The 18,097-nt window shown below is 42.9% G+C and overlaps 1 protein-coding gene across 4 annotated transcripts in view; it reads left to right on the top strand.

Moving 5' to 3' along the window:
* Positions 1-13,806, top strand: part of cyth1a (cytohesin 1a) — a 41,986-nt gene extending 28,180 nt beyond the window's left edge. For 3 of the 4 annotated variants that reach the window (XM_069673980.1, XM_069673979.1, XM_069673981.1), the window contains exons 3-13: positions 1,786-1,850; positions 2,855-2,921; positions 3,018-3,136; positions 4,184-4,264; positions 4,491-4,603; positions 5,457-5,605; positions 5,714-5,826; positions 10,400-10,478; positions 10,563-10,631; positions 11,042-11,196; positions 13,131-13,806. In XM_069673980.1, the coding sequence (XP_069530081.1) occupies positions 1,786-1,850; positions 2,855-2,921; positions 3,018-3,136; positions 4,184-4,264; positions 4,491-4,603; positions 5,457-5,605; positions 5,714-5,826; positions 10,400-10,478; positions 10,563-10,631; positions 11,042-11,196; positions 13,131-13,209 (1,089 nt within the window). In that variant the 3' untranslated portion in view covers positions 13,210-13,806. The remainder of the gene's footprint in view (positions 1-1,785; positions 1,851-2,854; positions 2,922-3,017; positions 3,137-4,183; positions 4,265-4,490; positions 4,604-5,456; positions 5,606-5,713; positions 5,827-10,399; positions 10,479-10,562; positions 10,632-11,041; positions 11,197-13,130) is intronic. The other variant, XM_069673978.1, reaches the window with a different exon arrangement.
* The last annotated feature ends 4,291 nt before the right edge of the window (positions 13,807-18,097 follow it).

Raw genomic sequence — 18,097 nt, 5'->3', positions numbered from 1 at the left:
AAAATTTAAGCAATTCAAACATTAATATGAGCAGATTTTAGATAAAAATCCTCAAAGGGCAAACAGGTCTCTTTTGACCTACAATGTCCAGACGCTTGGCTCACTGCCAGCGCCTTCAGCTACGACTGCAGCTCCTCTGCTTTTTGATTAAACATTTACCTTCTATCCAGTTTCTCTTTTCCAAGGACTCTTTCAACATTTGACCCCAAATGGAATGTGAGGAATTTCCTGCCAAGTGCCGACTTCTCAGCAAACCATTTCTGTTTATTGTTTAGCTGTGGATGTACTGTGTCAACAAGGACCTCTATTCAGGGATACGTTTATCTGTTTTGGGTGTTATTTTATTGAGTTTGAGTTTAGAACATGAGTACAAAAATAAGACGAATAATTCTGCTTACAGACTGAGCAGGATTATGCTCTTATGAGGAATGTGCTCATGCAGCTCATGAGGAATATCCCTCATGTACTCTCTGATTTCCAAAGAGAGCCAGCATTCAAATCAGCTCGGCCGAATTTCCCTAATGTGGTTTGTTTGTTTCCTGTCCACGGCCCATGGGAATTTTTCACCTTTAAAGCAACACTGTTTGTTGAAGCTAGCTTCTCCGGTCAGTTTTGTCATTCAATAATCAGCCTTGTTAGCAAATGTCACACAGGGGTGGAACAGTGTCATGTCCTAGCAGAGAACTGGCCTCCAGACAAATATTGGAGGTGTGATCCGACACCCTCTCTTTTATGAGCCTCAGCCACCACCATTGCAGCCCCCGCCCCCGCCATCTCTAGCCAGCACTGCAGCCCCTGTCCTCTCCTCCTCCGTGGTCTTCAAACTGACCCCTCTTTTTCTCGCCCTCCTCAACTCCCACACCCTCCTCTGCCGGTCCTGCATGTCAAAGCCCCTGACCACAACCACTGGCTCTCCTGTATGAGCACAGCCTTTGTTTGCGGACGCAAGCATCCGAGGAATGTGTTGTGATTGCGCAGGCCTTGAAAACACAGATGCTCCTTTTGTGGTTTGGCGTATAGTGAGTTGGCATTATGCATGAGAAATGATATACTAACAGCTGGATATGAATGGAGGGGATCCATGATTGTAACCTTTACGTGACGCATTGTAGCTCTGTCTGTATACAGGACTTCACTTATTCTACTGTCCATTATTCTACACTTTAATCAAGCTGACGTCGCCCTCTCCGTCCTCTACCCTCTGCAGTGCCCTCACTGCGCCAGTCTGGCACCAGCAGGCTGGGTTTGATCGACTAAATCTGCCTCTAAGGCCATTAATCACTAAAAAGCCACAAAATATAATCCACTTTTATGCTTTCTTACTCCATTTGTATCGAGGTTATCCCTGCATGTTCTCTGCTTATCAAATTCAGCATGAGAGGAATGTTAAGGAGGGCACACAAACAACATTTGCTGATGTGAGATATAGATGGTGATAGTATTTTATTTTAAGGGAACTAATAAGAGCTGGATATGCAGCAGTGTTTTAATTTTCAGCTCATCTGCAGCTAAAAAGTGGTTCTGCTCCCTTTGTTAAACTGATGGCTCTGATGTGACTATTTACTGCATGTGACAAAAGGCCATCTGGCTTACAGGCAAACAGAGGTGATTCAGAGATGATAGCCTCTCCCTCGGCACTGTTTAATAAAGCCCTTGTGTGTTTTTATACAGGTTATTTGCACTTTGTTTGTGTTAGTCGCGCCCTTCCGGGCCTTCTGGTGTCAGGGAAATTAGTAGGCCTATGATGAACTAATTTTCACATCAACATTTCTGTCTTTTCTGCAGCGGCTGAAGGATGAGATAGCAGAAGTGACAAGTGAGATCGAGAACCTGGGTTCCACTGAGGAGAGGTAAGATAAAGAGACCGGACATTTACGTACCTACACTTTAAATCCCCCCTCTGTTTTGCCTAAATTTGCCTGCTGTTTGCCTTCTATTAACTTAGCAAATGAAGCTGTCAATTATTAATGTTTGATGGCTGATTCAGACCATCCCGCCACACAAAAAAAAGGCTCCCCAAATTGGCTATGCTTTTAAGGCAGTTTAAATGTTTCATCAGGCACACCCCCATGATGGGAGGCCTCATTGAATAATGCAGTGGGTGTACGGGCAGAAGCAGACAATGGACGGTCCCAGAGGAGCAAGTGCTTGGGTTTGGCCTACTCAAGTGAATAGGGATCCCATCAGCTACCGAATATTCCTAAACCACTTTCTCCTGGATCTAAAACCCATTAAGGGATGCAGCACCTTCTCGAGATCAAAGTTTACTGTGATCATGGAAGAAAGCACTTTATAGTGTGTGCTGACACCCCCGCAGAGAGTTGAGTGTTGGACTTTGGCAGACAAAAGCCAAAGGAATGCCGGTCTGAGTAAATCAGTGGGAAGAAGTGGTGACCTCTCACCGGCTGCGGATGGAGATGTTACCACGGTGATGCCGGGCACTTGGAGTGCACTTTGACCCCTGAATCACTCAAGGCCTGAGAAATGAGATGTTCCCATATGCATGATGTTAAAGTCTTTATCAACGCTTTGTCATGACGGCAGAGGGGGAGGAAAGGCCGGCCTCTGCCGAACAAATGGAAAAATGTTAATGGGAAAGATACGTTCAGGAAATGAAGTGAATACATTTGTTGTAATGGGCTGAGCCGTGTCGGATGAGTACGATGATGGACGATCAATAGGTTGGCATGCAGTTAGAGTTTGTTGTAGCAACAGAGCAGTTTTCTTTCTCGTACATTAACTTCAATATATTTGCCCTTTTCTGCTTAGCTACAGCTTTAAAACAGGTTTGATATAAACCAGAGTTTGTTCATATACAAGAGAGGAGCTAACCATGACCTACATTTTGTTCCAGGAAAAATATGCAGAGGAATAAACAGGTGGCCATGGGCCGAAAGAAATTCAACATGGACCCCAAAAAGGTACGTAGAAGTTATTGTTTTGATTCCTTAGGAATATGATTCGTCCCACATGTTCGCATAAGCAGAATGTAACCTGGGGCCGTGTGTCTTTGTCAGGGGATCCAGTTCCTGATTATGAATGACTTGCTGAAGAATACCAGCGACGACATTGCTCAATTCCTCTACAAGGGCGAGGGCCTGAACAAAACGGCGATTGGAGATTATCTCGGAGAGAGGTCAGTTTAAAGATTTCTTTTTCTTTTCCTCTATCTAACCATCTCCCTCTCATGCTCTCTATTATCACTCACCAGCACTCATTTGTGTGGTTGATAAAAGCATTGAAGAGCGAGTGCATATTTTCCATATTGCTGTGTTTCCTCTCGGTCAGGCCCACACCCATCCTTTCCCAAACATACTTTATTAGTCCCACATTTAGACCACGACGTCGAAGACGATGTCCGTTACTCAATAGTCTCCATCTGTCTTTGATTATCTTACTCATTCATAAGTAACGTGATTAACACACTCACGACTCAGGAATGCACATGTTGGCAATTAAAGATTTCACTTGAGACATAAGACTATCCTTGTCAGCGTCAACACATTACACAGTAAATATTAATGGTCCTGATGTACGGTGTGCACTCCTTATAGGACAGGCAGTGTTATACTGAGGGTGTGGTCTGTGAGGTCAAACCAGGAAATGGAGCTCAGGCTGTTGATGGAGATCTTGATAACAATCAAGCTGAAAGCATCCAAGTGTTTTTGATAGGAGGGGACGGAGCAGCACTGAGGTCTTGAGATATGATTGGTCACTTGTCTGCTGGGAACACTAGTGACTAGATATGACTCAGTCAAGGAGAGCTCCTTACTATGTCTCACGATCCCACAGGGCAGATCATTCACTCTTAAGGGGCACGAAGGTCGGGGATGATGTCATGATCAAGATCGCATGATGAACGCAAGGGGGTGGGGGGGGTCTCGTCAGATCTCTTAAGCCGTGTGAGACGGATCACACCCTGAGCTGAGTCCTCAGACACAGGATTACTTTTCCAATAAAGCATGTCTTGGGGAGTATTTATTACTGCACTTATTATGTGGCCGTAGGCTCAATTGCCATTGTATTACCTCATTCGGTGATAGAAAGTGACTTAGCATTTATTTAAATGAAAATCTTCGAGATGATAACTTTAAGTTAATTTTGTAATTTGTTGCAGGCCTAGTATTTGTTTTCATGTTTTTTTATTTTTGTTAACACATTTGCTGTGTTTTGTTTCCTGTAGAGATGATTTCAATATTGAGGTCCTCCACGCCTTTGTGGAGCTTCATGAGTTCACAGACCTCAACCTGGTTCAGGCCCTAAGGTAAGACAGCATCTCCCCTTGCAGGTCTGCTACACGCTCACTAAGTCCTTCATATTTTTGCTGCCGTTTGATGTAAATTCTCATGTGATATCGTCTTTTTTTAGTAGCCATCTTATTTTGCATTTACTGCAGCTGTCAGTTTCTGTTTTGAGCCTTATAAGTTCCTTTTTCTTTTTCACTATGGAAGTGAGTTTGTTGCCGATTACTGAGCTGTGTCCCCTCACAGACAGTTCCTGTGGAGTTTTCGGCTACCGGGAGAAGCCCAGAAGATCGACCGCATGATGGAGGCCTTCGCTCAGCGCTACTGCCAATGCAACCCTGGTGTTTTCCAGTCCACAGGTATCACCGTCACTTCACACAGCCCAGGGTTTAGTGTTGGCATAAAAGCCAAAGAGCTGTTAATGTGTGAGCAGGACAACAGAGAACAAGACGAGGTCAAATTTGTAGAAGGATTGCAAATGCAGATGTGATATGCAGTTGGGGTTTGATTTAATTTAGTCCTAAAATAAAGCAATTTTTGTTTATTATGCTAAATAAATATAATTTCTCTGATTAAAATGTATAATTACAACAGTTAGGAATTTTAAACCCTCATTTTTTCATAATCATTAGGTCACTACTAAACACTAGCTCCCTCATACGCCTCCAATGTTGCACAGAGATCTAATGGCATGTCGATGCAACTCGTATATGAACTGCTTTATTTAGCAGACACAAAGTCTGCTGAGGTGTCTGGCTTTTGGGAAATTACGCCCATAGCAGACAACCGACTGCCTCTAACATGGATGCAGATGGATGTGAATTATGCATGGGACTTCTCAACAGCCTAACTGGCTTGATAAAGTGCTGCTGCGTCAGCCGTGTGCTAGCCACGTCGTCTTTTAGCAAACACACACACACAGAAAAGGGCAAGTCTAGAAACACACACACACACTTAGCTGCCCACGCGCAGCCTTTCACTCCCACCCACTCTCCTCGCTAACGAAGCTTCGTCTATCTGTTCCTTTCTGCTTGACTGTGGTCCCCTAAGTGCAGTCCTTTCAGCTCAGCTAATTTACATTCATATTTAAACACTACATTAAACACTGGCAGCAGTTTCATAGCAAACAGCAACCTTTTGTTGTCTCGGAAAGCTCATCACTCTCTCATGGTGTGATCACTCTTGTTTTGTGTGTGTGTACGTGTATTTCAGACACCTGTTACATCTTGTCATTTGCCATCATCATGCTGAACACCAGCCTCCACAACCCAAATGTGAAGGACAAGCCTACTGTGGAGCGATTCATCTCTATGAACAGAGGAATCAACGATGGAGGAGACTTACCTGAAGACCTGCTCAGGGTCACTATGGCTTTAAAACTAACCGTGCTCCTTCTGCTTTGCTCCTTGTGGATGTTTCTCCCTTTTCTCTTATCTTAAACCTGCTCTGTATTCACTTCTTTATTGTAGAATCTGTATGACAGCATCAAGAATGAGCCTTTCAAAATCCCAGAGGATGACGGCAACGACCTCACACACACTTTCTTCAACCCAGACAGAGAGGGCTGGCTGCTAAAACTGGGTGAGTGACCCCGGACATGCCTCACATAATGAATCTCATGAGGGTGACCGCGTGATCTTTAACTTTGTGTTGTGTTTTCACAGCAGCACATGTTGGTAGATTATCTCAATCCTGAGGATCAGCCTCCCCAAAGTGATAACCAATGTCTCCCCTGAGGTCAATAACCTGTGTGTGTATGTGCAAGTGTGAGCGTATTAAGATGTCTGTGAGCAAGTGTGGATAGGTGTGTGTACACACGCCAACCAGGGTATCTGAAGACATCTCGGCCTGCTTTAATGTATTATGAATGTGGCTTAGAGATCAGACCAACTCATGCGGAAGCCTTTGAATTATTAAAGACAGTGCATATCCATACACTGACATGAACAAATACAGACTTTTAAAGCTTTTAAATTAAGTAAGACACATTCATGAACTTACTGTGCATATATAAAGTTTAGAATGTATTTATTTGAGATCGTATTTTTTGCCCTCTGAGCTGTCAAATATTACTAATGTTTTGAAGCTCGTACTTTGTTATTATTTTTTAAATATTTTTATATATATGTATATATAAAATAAATGAATGAAGGGGTTTTTGTGTTTCAAATAGGGATGTCCCGATCCTGATCTCAACTATAGGATCTGAGCTGATCTGGGCATTTTGAGCCGATCATCTCACCCCAATCTTTTGCGCCAGCTGTCGTAAACTGAGCACAATTTGCGGCAGAACGCAAACGTGCTAGTAAGCATTAGCAACCCCGTGGCTAAAATGTCAACAGTGTGGAAATATTTTAAACAAGAACAGAACAGCCACTTGCAATATATGCAATCCGATCGTTTAACGAGGCGGCAGCAGTAGAGCTGCGTTTAACACTTTAAATTTGATACGACATCTAATAACTAAACATGCAACGGAATACGGCGCGTTCACTAAAGCAACATAGGAAAAGGCAGCTGCACCGAAGCAACAAACTCTGGACTTTAAGAGGAAGGATAAATATCCTCGAGAGAGCGAAAAGGCCAAAAAGATTACAATGAAGGTGGTTGAATTCATCGCTGTGGACAACCAGCCCATCTCCGTGGTAGAGAATGCAGGTTTTTGCCGTCTTTTGGATCTTTTGGATCCACGGTATATCCTGCCGTCTCGACACTACATGTGGGACACCGCCTTGAATCCAGTTTTTGTTGTGACCGTTAAGGTCGAGCTGTTTACACCACTTTTAAATGGATCTAAGATTCCTATTTTAGTAGAATTTTTTTTTTTTATTATACAACACTAAGTGGATTTGTGATTTATTTTCTTGACTGAATTTTAAAGTTAAACTCAGCTGTTACATCGTTCTGAGAAGAATTTAGATTTTATATGTGAGCTTTACAACAATGCTAGCTGGACTGAGTTAAATGGAATAAATTGAAGACATCTTGTAGTTAATTTGTTTACGTTAGTTATTTTTGTGAACAAAAGCTCTGTTATCTAAGTATTGGATTGGGACTCGGTATACTACTCAGTATTAAAAAGATCGGATCGGATCAGGCAAAAAGCTGATCGGGACATCCCTACTTTCTAATATTCTTATTACCCTAACTAATCTCGTGTTATGTGGCATTATAAGGGTCTCTTTATCCTGAGATCCCTGCTAATTTCTGACTTCAGCATGTACCCAGACACAAACACCTCCTACACACGTACCTGTATCAATTTAAATATTTCACAGGAAATCTGCCGGTTCTTCACAATCACTCTCCAAGCAGAAAAGCACAACCCCCGGACCCCCTGAACTCTTCATCCTCTGTTTCCTCTGAGATCTTTCTCTGTTGTACAGATTCACAATGAATTTAATTTAACAAACATAAGCATCCTCAGTGAAATTAATTCTTCAATCACTGTGAATCTTTACAACCAACTACACTGAGGTAGTGAAGAATTACTCTTTCTCCAATTATTACAAATTGGCAGATTTGAGTAAAGAATTTGGTGTGGAAGGTAAATTAATTAAGATACCAGAAACGGAGGTGGATATTTAATGTAGTGCTTTACAGTAGCTGTAACATTGAGTAGAACTCCCCCGTGTGGACTGATATATTATAACAGCAGATGTATAAAATCTGTTGACCCTCATTGAACAATACAGTCCTCTTATATTAAATTAAAGCTGTAAAGCAGTGCATCAAAGCCTCCCTGGAACCAGATTATCAGGACTATGGTGCAATAATTTCTTATCATTTAATTTGATTTTTTTGTTGTTTTCTTTTCCTCTTCGTTTGTTTGTTTGTTCCCATGATTTTGGCTGTTGTCTTTCCTCAGGAGGTATGTACACCTGCTCTTCCCAAATGCTAGTCCATCTCTCAGCTTTCAGGTGCTTTTGGTGGTCCGCCATGCTTTTGTTCTTCTCCTCATTTTTTTTATACATTCTCAAAGGGGGTTTCTTGATCTATTTTATTTTTATTTCTTGTCCCTCCATTGACTCATTCGAGCTTCAGATGTTTGTCTGTTCAGTCTGTCATTGAGCTGGTGGTTTGTCCGAACTCTTTTATCTCTGTGGGTGGTTGCCGGGCAGTCGCCGGGTTCGTTTTGCCACCCCCGGTGGCTCGCCTCAGGAGCTGATGCTTTGTGACCACTCTACTGAGCAGATTGACCCTCTCTTCTCTGTATGCTGTGGTGGTCACTCTCTTTGATCTCTGTTTATTTTGGAAGCTGCATTATCCCTTTTTTCCATACAGTGAGCACAACAAAGGCTTGACTCTCTCAAATTCGTCATGAATTAATTTTACTCATTGGATGATGGTTGTTTGCTCTCTGGTTGCATGGAAAGGGAATACTGCACCTTTTCAACAATGTGGCTCTGCTCTTTTTATCTTATGTTGTTAATGGATCTGAAGGGTAACAAGTGTTGATGCGGCCCGGTGTGGTGCTGGACCGGACTGGACAGAACTGTGGGAGAGTGGTGTGGTCAGAGTAGTGTGCCGAAAGGGAATCAGGCATGTTAGCATATTTTTAAAGTGCACATGGTTTGTGTTTTGACTGTGCACTCTTATAATTAATACCTGTTTTTGTATCTGTTACAAAATAAGAGCCTTTGTATTAATTCAAAAAGGTGCTAACTCCAAAAGAATATATATAATTTACAAGAAGACCCCTCTTTACCTCTACTCGCCCAGCCTCCCACAGTCCTGTCTTGCATGGGTGCCTCCCTCCGCTCAGCTCCACTCCGGCTCTAGCACCATCCACACACCTCTGCAACAATCCGCTGGGACGTCCCGCCTCCTCCCAGACATTCTTGCACAGGAGGAGGTCATCTCTCTTTTTTTTATTATTCGGAGAGACAGGAACTGACACGACCACTAAACGAAAGCGCAAACCTCCAACCAACCCAATCAACTTTCAGGCCAGCCGTCAGCCGTGTGATTCTGCCATCGCGTCTGTGTTGTCTGTTCGCCTGCTTTTTCGTTGCTACACACTGATGAGTGGAGATGTGGAGAGGGTCTCTCCATCTCTCCCTGTTGAGTGACGCGTGTCTCTGGCGTCTGTAGATTATAACAAGCATAGAGTGAAGTGTTTGACCTATCATGACGTCTGTGATATGATGGGATATCATATACAGCACTGATGCTGTTATATGATAATGAAAGTGTGTTCTACGTGTCTGTATCCTCAAAGCCTCCTCTGTCCTGGTTGATGGGTTTCACGATACAGCTTTTTACTAACATCGGTGGTGGGTCAGCCCAGTCTAGACAAAGCTTAGCTCTTTATGCCATATTGAGAAAGCACATCCCTCACTCACTGGACACTGCTCCTATATGAATGAGAAGTTACTTAACAAAGACAAAACAGGAAATTCAAGTCTGAGATGCCTGTAGAGAAGCCGAACATGGCTCCAGGCACTGAGCTTCCCGCCCCTCCTCAGTTTGTTGGCATCCCATCCTCCCAGAGCGAGCCTGCCATCTGCTAATGTGATCAGGTTTCCCCTCTCAGGAAGTATGGGTGACAAAGGGGGTGAGAGGTCGGCTACAGATCAGCGAGCGCAGGGTTAACCAGGGAGCCCCCACTGGGCGCGAAAGAGAGCTTCATCCTCAGTCAGCCATTCCTTTCCACCTTCAGCCCTCTTATAGTCATTGGAGTACTTTGTTTCCACATTTATAGCCGTCTGCGTGTAACTTCATTCGGATGGTAGTTCATTAAATTCAGTGAGTGCAGAGCACATAGATCTGTATGCTGTCTGTATTGATCCTGGCCTTCCAGACGTATTACTCTGAGTCAGCAGTTGAGGAGAGTTTCCAGACATTTTATGGAGACGTGCAGATTTCTCTTACAGCATCTTCACATCGACTCCAATTAACTTAAGGTCCTTAAATACACATATAAAAGGCAAGAAGGAAATAAAGGGTAAAAGAAAGTCTATGCAGCTGTGGTGATGGCAAGTACATAAATCAACGGTGAATCAGGGTGAATATCTGGATGTCCTCTGGAGCCGTCATCTGTCTGTCTGCCCATACACATGTCTGCCTGTCTGCTGCTCGACCCGACGCTTTGGTGCTTATTTCTCCCCCTTTTTCTCTCGTTGAGCTCCTCTGACGCTGCCTCTTTGCCCCACAGGGGGACGCGTGAAAACCTGGAAGAGGAGGTGGTTCATCCTCACGGACAACTGTCTGTACTACTTTGAGTACACCACAGTGAGTAACCGCTCAGTTTGTCGATCACAGTGAAGAAAGAGCTCCCGTCTGTCCCCGTCATTTACCGTCTTCATATTTGCACAGGACAAAGAACCGAGAGGAATCATCCCACTGGAGAACCTGAGCATCAAAGAGGTGGAGGATAAGAAGCCTGTAAGTACAGCTCCCTCTACTGGTTAAATCTGGGACTACACCTTATTAAAGGTGGAGTCTCTCCTGTGATAACCATTTAGACACATGAGGGGCTTTTTAGCAGCATTTGGCCCTTGGGGATTATTTAGAAATAATCAAACTCACTCATAATAATTAAATATTGACATGCAATTAAAAACTACTACAGCTGCAGGTATTTATATTGGCAAACATTTTAACTAGCAGTTACATCCTCAAAGTATTATATGATGCAGTATACACTATCCCAGGTGAGCTGAATGCCATACAGAGGGGTTTCTAAATACAGGCAGTGCACACTTTAATATCATTTTTGAATATAGTAATTTTTTAATGGTCATTAAGGCATTATAATTAGTATCATTCTAATCTCCATTCTCTTCGCTTCACAGAATTGCTTTGAGCTTTTCATTCCTGACAACAAGGACCAGGTGATCAAAGCGTGCAAGACAGAGGCTGATGGACGTGTTGTCGAGGGCAACCACACCTTCTACCGTATCTCCGCCCCCACCGCAGAGGAAAAAGATGAATGGATGAACAGCATCAAGTAAATGTTTTCTCCTTCACCTCTTGCAGACATTGTGTGCCAGTGCTCGAGATTTTTAGGACTCGTGACTCGACTTGGACTCGAGCACTGATGACTCGGACTTGGGCTTTGACTCGCGCATTGACATGCATCAGACTTGGACTTATTTATTGTTAAGGACTGTTTTATTCCGTTTCGAGCGAGAGCTGACGTGTTCACCTGCATTCACACGCCGTGTTGTTCAGCAACAGTTGCTGCCAGTATGCCTAAAGAGGCGCCGTGCGTTTTGCTTTACAAGATTTTACAGCAAATGTCAGAAAGCTACCAAAGTTGAATGTACTGCGCCGTTACTGTCACACTGTAAATTTGTAGAACGTGTATGCAGCATTGGGTGTGTAGTGGTGATGAGCAGATTGCAGTCATATCACTGTGGATTGGGCTAACGGGCTCTTAACAAAGTAGAACTTTGGTGTATAGCAGGTGGGTTGCAGGTATTTTAGAGTTTATTAGACACCTGCAGTGATCGCACCGCAGCAGAAACGAGGAGTGCACCTCTATGTCGCAGTGCGCATTTACGAATTCATAATTTAAATCTGTAGACACACCGACGGGATCAGTCAGATGCTCATAAAATGCAATGTGTTTTCTACACATACAAAAGGTCCCACACAGTCAGTCAAGGTTCATACAGTGAAATAGTTTGGAGTGAAGCCTTTCTCCATCAGAGCTGTCTTCAAAGTTTTATTGTAGAAGTTTATTCAGTTCTCTCTGGAGAGTTTCCTCTGTCCTGTCAACAGTTTTAACTTTGGCTGCTTAAATGTTGCACGATATTTGCTGCAGTGGCGTTACTGCACACGTGGTTACAATCCCTGTAAACAGCTCCTCTTTTAGAGTTGAGGAAGACATTCATACATCAATACAGCGCAATAAAGAAATCACATAAAAGCTGCTCAACATCATTTATAATAATTTATTGATCATTAGGGTCCGTGTTTAACAATATCACACCCTCTAAGACCTGAGTACAGTATAAACATACTGATGATACACGAGTCTTTGGTGACGCAGACTCACAGGGTATGATTGTAATCTGTGTGTTAGTCGTACTGTTGCAGATCAGGGGCTTTACATTTGTAGGTAATTTAAATGTTATGGAAAAGGGGGAAAGACAAGTGCTTAATGCCGTACTTACATGTAAATGTGCCATTTGAGTACTGTGGGAGTTCAGCAATTTGTCCAATTCAGCTGCTCAGCTTGCATTAATAAGCATCCTTTGTCCAATCACTAGTGGACAGCTCTTAGTGCAGGTGTGAACGCACAAAAGACGCAGAAAGGAGGCACTGAGATCCAAGTGCCACCACCACATTTAGAGGTGGCCACATATGGTCACATTGTTTCAGCAGTGTGTGAGCTAATGACTCCCGGTCCTTACTGAAGGACTGCCTAGTCTCTGTAACCAGGGCAGCAATGATGTTGAGTGACAGACCACTCGCCTGTCATTCTAGGCCCCATTCTGCTCGGCTATTTCTCTCGAAACTCTTATATTTCTTGTTATTTCTCATGTTATTCCGAGCAGATGATAACGGAGGTTATACATTTAAGAAGGATGTGCACGTAAAAATATGGTACAAATTGCCTCTTCTATTGATTTAGTAAGGATCAGGAGATTTTACTTTTCAATAAATGTCAATGCAGCAACAGCAAACAGGCAAGAATACAATGCATGACAACTGCATGAGGATGAGGTGGTGGAGATGGATGTGATGCACGACCATTTCTTCACAGTAAGAATTCAGACGTTTCATCAAGGACAAAAGATGTCAGTTATGTCCATAGTCTGTTATCACATTATCTCTAAAGGTGCATTCTCATGCAGGATGTCAACTGAAGTAATAAGAGGTGTTGCAGCAAGTGAGTGTAAACACTGATGTTTTCCTGTGCGTCCGTCTCCACAGAGCTGCCATCAGCAGGGATCCCTTCTACGAAATGCTGGCAGCCAGGAAGAAGAGGGTGTCGTCCATGAAGAGGCACTAGAGCTGCTCAGCGCTCCTGACGTTGCACTTGACAGAGCGGGGGTGTCTGGGTATCTGCTCGCCCTGTCCGGGCCGGTGTAGAGGCCACAGTTGAGGTCTACCTCAGACCTCTACAGGGGATTTCTCTAGGATACAAATTAGATCTGGCTTTTGGACTCTACAAGCCAGAAAAACAGGAAGCATGCTGTGGTTTCTAGATAAGAGTCAGGGTCAAAGCCTCCTCTAACCTCCTGTCTGAATGTGTCTCTTTATCTATCAGCTTTGTGTGTGCTCTTTGTCTATGAGGCCCAAGGGGAATCCTGCTGTGTTACTCGGCAAAATCCCTTTGAAGCGCTTTAAAAAAACAACACACAATTCAAATAAACATTGCACATAAACACAACATGCATACACTCATGCAGTCCCCCGTAGCACACGTCGTTAAAACTCAGCAGGTCTGACCGAGTGTGGCACCCCAACCAAAATATTCCTCGCTGAAAGAAAAGTAAACCCTTTTCTGATGTGCTTTAATATTTTAGGGTAATACGTGTATATTTTTACAGCTTTTACTGTCAATCCCTTTTTTTTTTTTCATTGTTTGCTTTTGTAAAAAAAGTCTTTCAACAGAATCTGCAAGGGGGTTGTTGGGGAGGGAGGGTCTACTTTGCTAAATGTCAGCGATTTTATAGAAAAAAACAAAATAAGAAAACAAAAAACTTCTCTGTTAAAATAAAGTTGCCACTCAGGAGATTGTTACAAAGATCTGAAACTTTCCATGTCAGCGTTGGCGTGGATCCTGTTCACAGCATGACGGCCATGTGAGGAATGAAAGCCTCTTCTGTGTCCCCGTCTGAAGTGATGTTTCTTAAATGTAGAGCTGCAGTGTGGGGACGCACGGCTGCTCATTTCCTGAAAGTCCCGCAGATGCATCCTGGGGATTAGAGTCTTAAAGGGACACGTGATTATCAAACTGGGCCTTTCTTTTTGAGCTCTTAGAAATTTACAACTGGTGGCCCCTTTTTTTAAAATCTTGTCTACTTTTTTTTTTTTTTTGCTCTCACCTTGTCTCAAACGCAAGACCGTTTTCTGTGTCTGTACCACACAAGAATCAGTTGAATTGTTAGGAACTGCTGCACAGTGCCTGGCGCTCTCGATGAAATGTGATGAGAAAAGCTGCTGGTTAGCGACAGTAATTTACTCCTATTATCTCCTACATTAAATCTGTGTTTCATGCCTTTTAACATAAGTTTTTTTCTTTGTACAGGGTTACCTATGTAATGGTAAAACAAATCACATTTCATTTTAAGCCTCCGGCACAACCTCATTGATCATGTACAGAGCTGCGTGCTTCAGGTTGCTTATGTATAAAACATAAAATATGTCATGTTGTAAAAGCTTTAATGAGGCACAAATACAATGTGGTTCAGTGAAGCGATGTCTGTAGCAGAATGGGCTGTCCCCCCGTCTCAGGATCCAAAGCGTGATGTGAAACTAAACAGAACTACTGTGTGTATGAGGAATGCACTGTGGTAACCAAAGGATGGAGGGCAATATGGCTGCCGGAACTGGTCACGTTAAGGCGGCGAAGTGTCACCTTGTCAAACAGCAAAAACTATGTCGAGGTACAATTTTGCAAACGCGTTCAGAGCAGTTGTCTTTTCTACTCTTTGTCTCTCTTCTCATGTGTGCCTGCTGATCTTTCTCCTCGCTCCCTGCCTCTCCTGGTTCTCCTCCTCTCTGCTCCTCTCAGCGCACTATTCCTAGAGAAATAAGCAAAAATGCAAAACAATCATAATTCTAGACAGTATTGCTTTATTTATCAAAGTTGTACATACTTAAATGTATAGTGGGTATTTTGTTTCTTATTAGTTGTGCCATTTTTCTTTTGTTATTCTGTTCAATAATGTTTGATTTGAGGTTTCTATTATTACCATTTAAACAAGCTAAAATAAAGACGGATTTGTCTTCAAACTGGATGTGAATGTCTTTTACAGAAATGCAAGCTCAAGTATCTTAATCACTTTCCGTCACTCATTTTTGACTGTGAAAGATGCACGCAGGGTTGTGAGGTTGCATTAATTTTAATACACTGTTGAGTCGTTTCAGGCAGGGTGCAGTTATTGCGTACCTGGAAGTTTTGGAGCTGGTGCGGCACTGGGCAGTGTGCTTCGTGCCACATGTTGCCATGGGCTCCACTGCGGGTCCCGAGGATTTTCTCATAACCGTCGTTATCCAACACCTCCACGTTCAGAGCGCCTGTACGGGATCAGTGGTCGGGGCAAAAAGTGGGAAAATGATTATTTCCAGTTTCAGGTGATATTTCAGCTCAAACCAACATTTGTTTTATAACATGTTTATCCTTAAGATATATATTTTTAAAAAATGCTCAAAGAGAAAAAATATTACAAGCTCATGTTGAAGTAGCACAGTAGCTCCAGCAGGTGGCAGTATTCGATAAGGCCTGCAAGAAATACTTTCACAAACAAGAGATTTAACGTGCATTTTTATCTTGCTTATTAATTACAGCTGAATTACCGTCTTGCCAAATCAATCAGTAATTAAATTATGGGTTAAGTGAGGCCAGCCAGCTTTATGTCCATGAATACCGAGTACTACTTCCACTGGAGGGCAGCCTTCAAATTGAATCACTCCCTCTCTCGCTCTTTGACTGAGCACACACATTCAAAAGTTTTCATCACTCCAGTCACATTCAGCGGCTTTTAGGGGAGAAAAAACAAACTATTTGTTGGTAATGTTTAAATCCATCTTCTTTATTTACAGCTTCCTAACAGATTTCATATCTTTTCACAAGCTTGCTTTTAAAGTATTTATGGCGCAAAAAGTCGGGGCAGCAGGGAAAGGTCGATATTTACAAGTGAATATGTATCATATTAAATGATGCCTGGAAAAGCAATCAATAGAAATGGCTTTTTCTCAATGGAAAGGGCAGGCTGGAAACAGTGGGCAGCATGAAGGCTGAAATACAGCTCAGAGTATGTGTGCACATGCATCTTTGGATTTGTGCTAATGAGAGAACAGGCCGTCCTGCAGTGGCCACTTTAATAGGTACACCTGTACAATCTATGCAATTCAATGCAACAGCTCTGCCATAAATTCTACCCTGACAAAGTTCACAATGTTCAGTTTTTGTTGACATTGTCGGGAGTGTGTAAATTTAATTCTATGTTTATTATTGAGGTTGTAGTTTGCAGTGGTGTTGTACTGGACTACATTATACTATTGAGGTGTTTCTAAATGTTTGTTCTCACTATTCATATACCTGAGGGGGACAGAATATTAGAAACACCTCAATGCTAAACATAAAATTGAATTACCACCTTTATGACAGTGTCAAAAAAAAAAAAAAAACCTGAACATTATGGCACCATAAAAGTAAACTTTATGGCAGAGCTGTTGCATTAAATTGCATTATATTGTACTGGTGTACCAATTAAAGTGGCCACTGTTAACATGGTATGAATGAGAGATGGATGCAACACTGGCTTAAAGGTGTCTGGCAGGCTAGTTTCATTTCTACAATCAGCTTTACTGAGAATTACATACATTTGCATTCACATGTTTAACAGAAAGACGAGCAGTTCAGAATCGCATGTCATCTGCAAAAGCACTTTCAGTATCAACCTCAGCACCAGCTCAACACTCAGAAGACATACAGTATGTTGAGTTTCAGAGGCCAATGCAGGTAACGGAAAGTACAGTCTTACAGTAAAATCAACAGTTCTGTCTCAGGGTTTAAAGGCTTCTGAATACCTGCGTTTATGCAAGTTGAGACGTGTTTATTTGAGCTGCAAAAACGCAAGAAGACCAACAAGATTTCAAAAAGGCCTTTAATCTGAAAAAGATGAAAATCGGAGAATTATGCCCAAAGTCGACGCCAAATGAAAAGGTGCTTTCCTTTATTATATTTTCCCCTGAACCACAACCTGCATCATTCTGGGGGAATATGGTTAAAATTATGAAAGATTTCTTCCAGATGTGCATTGAAAAAACATAACAAGAGAACAAAGCAGATGAGAGATTGCATATAATCCTTTCTGCACAACAGTAATCAGACAATATTTACACTGCTGCTGTAAAACAGGATGATAATATCGTTTTGAGAATTACAGAGCAGAGCCGAGGAGGTGACCGTGACTGATGGGAAATGAGAGGCATGTTGCCATGGCGAGAAGAAAAAAAACTGAGAAAAAAAGTTGAGAATGTGTGGTTGTGGAGGTGCAGCAGCAGCAGGGAAGTCTTTGTTTTTCACCGACTGGGCCGGTCTTCACTTCTCGTATTTCTCACTGCCTTTCTCAGTACGTCTTTCTCGAGAGGCTGAGGTTTGTGTGAGGATGTGAACATGATATACTGTACAGTGGAAGGGAACAATGGGAGGAGGGTGCCTGAACTGTACAGAAAGTAGATCCTTGGAACAGACTGTACCAAGAAGGGTTACCGAGTTCAAATATTTCTTTGAAAATAAAATGTCACAGCTCAGTACGGCCTACCTGAAAAACACCACACCACAGTGCTCAGTCATTCTGTCAAGTCAGGCCTGCTCTGTGAATTCTCTGCTCTGTGGTTATGCTGATGAGGTGGGAAAGGCCTGGGCCTACAGCGGCTCTCATAGGCCAGGCAGTGGAATCCTCCGTCTCCTCCAGTAAGTGGAGACATGTGAGACCAGTCAGGCTCCAATTAGGCCCAGACTGTTTCCCAGAAGTGCTAGAGGCCTCCCCCTGCCCCTCAGCCCACCGCGGTGGGAGAAGGGTGCACCCCACGGTGTCCGGACCTGACCTCAGCTGGCATGAGAAGGGCCCTTTCTTGTATGGGTTCATGCAGGCAAGGAATGTTACACACAAACACTGTCACGCAAATATAAAAGCAACACAGCCCGGTGCAAACCAGCTCAC

This window comes from Semicossyphus pulcher, unplaced genomic scaffold (assembly GCF_022749685.1).
Source record: "Semicossyphus pulcher isolate SPU_LCO1_2020_fin unplaced genomic scaffold, fSemPul1.0.p SCAF_23, whole genome shotgun sequence".
Classification (NCBI taxonomy): domain Eukaryota; kingdom Metazoa; phylum Chordata; class Actinopteri; order Labriformes; family Labridae; genus Semicossyphus; species Semicossyphus pulcher.
The sequence above is the reverse complement of the archived record's forward strand: the minus strand, read 5'-3'. Positions and strand labels throughout refer to the sequence as shown.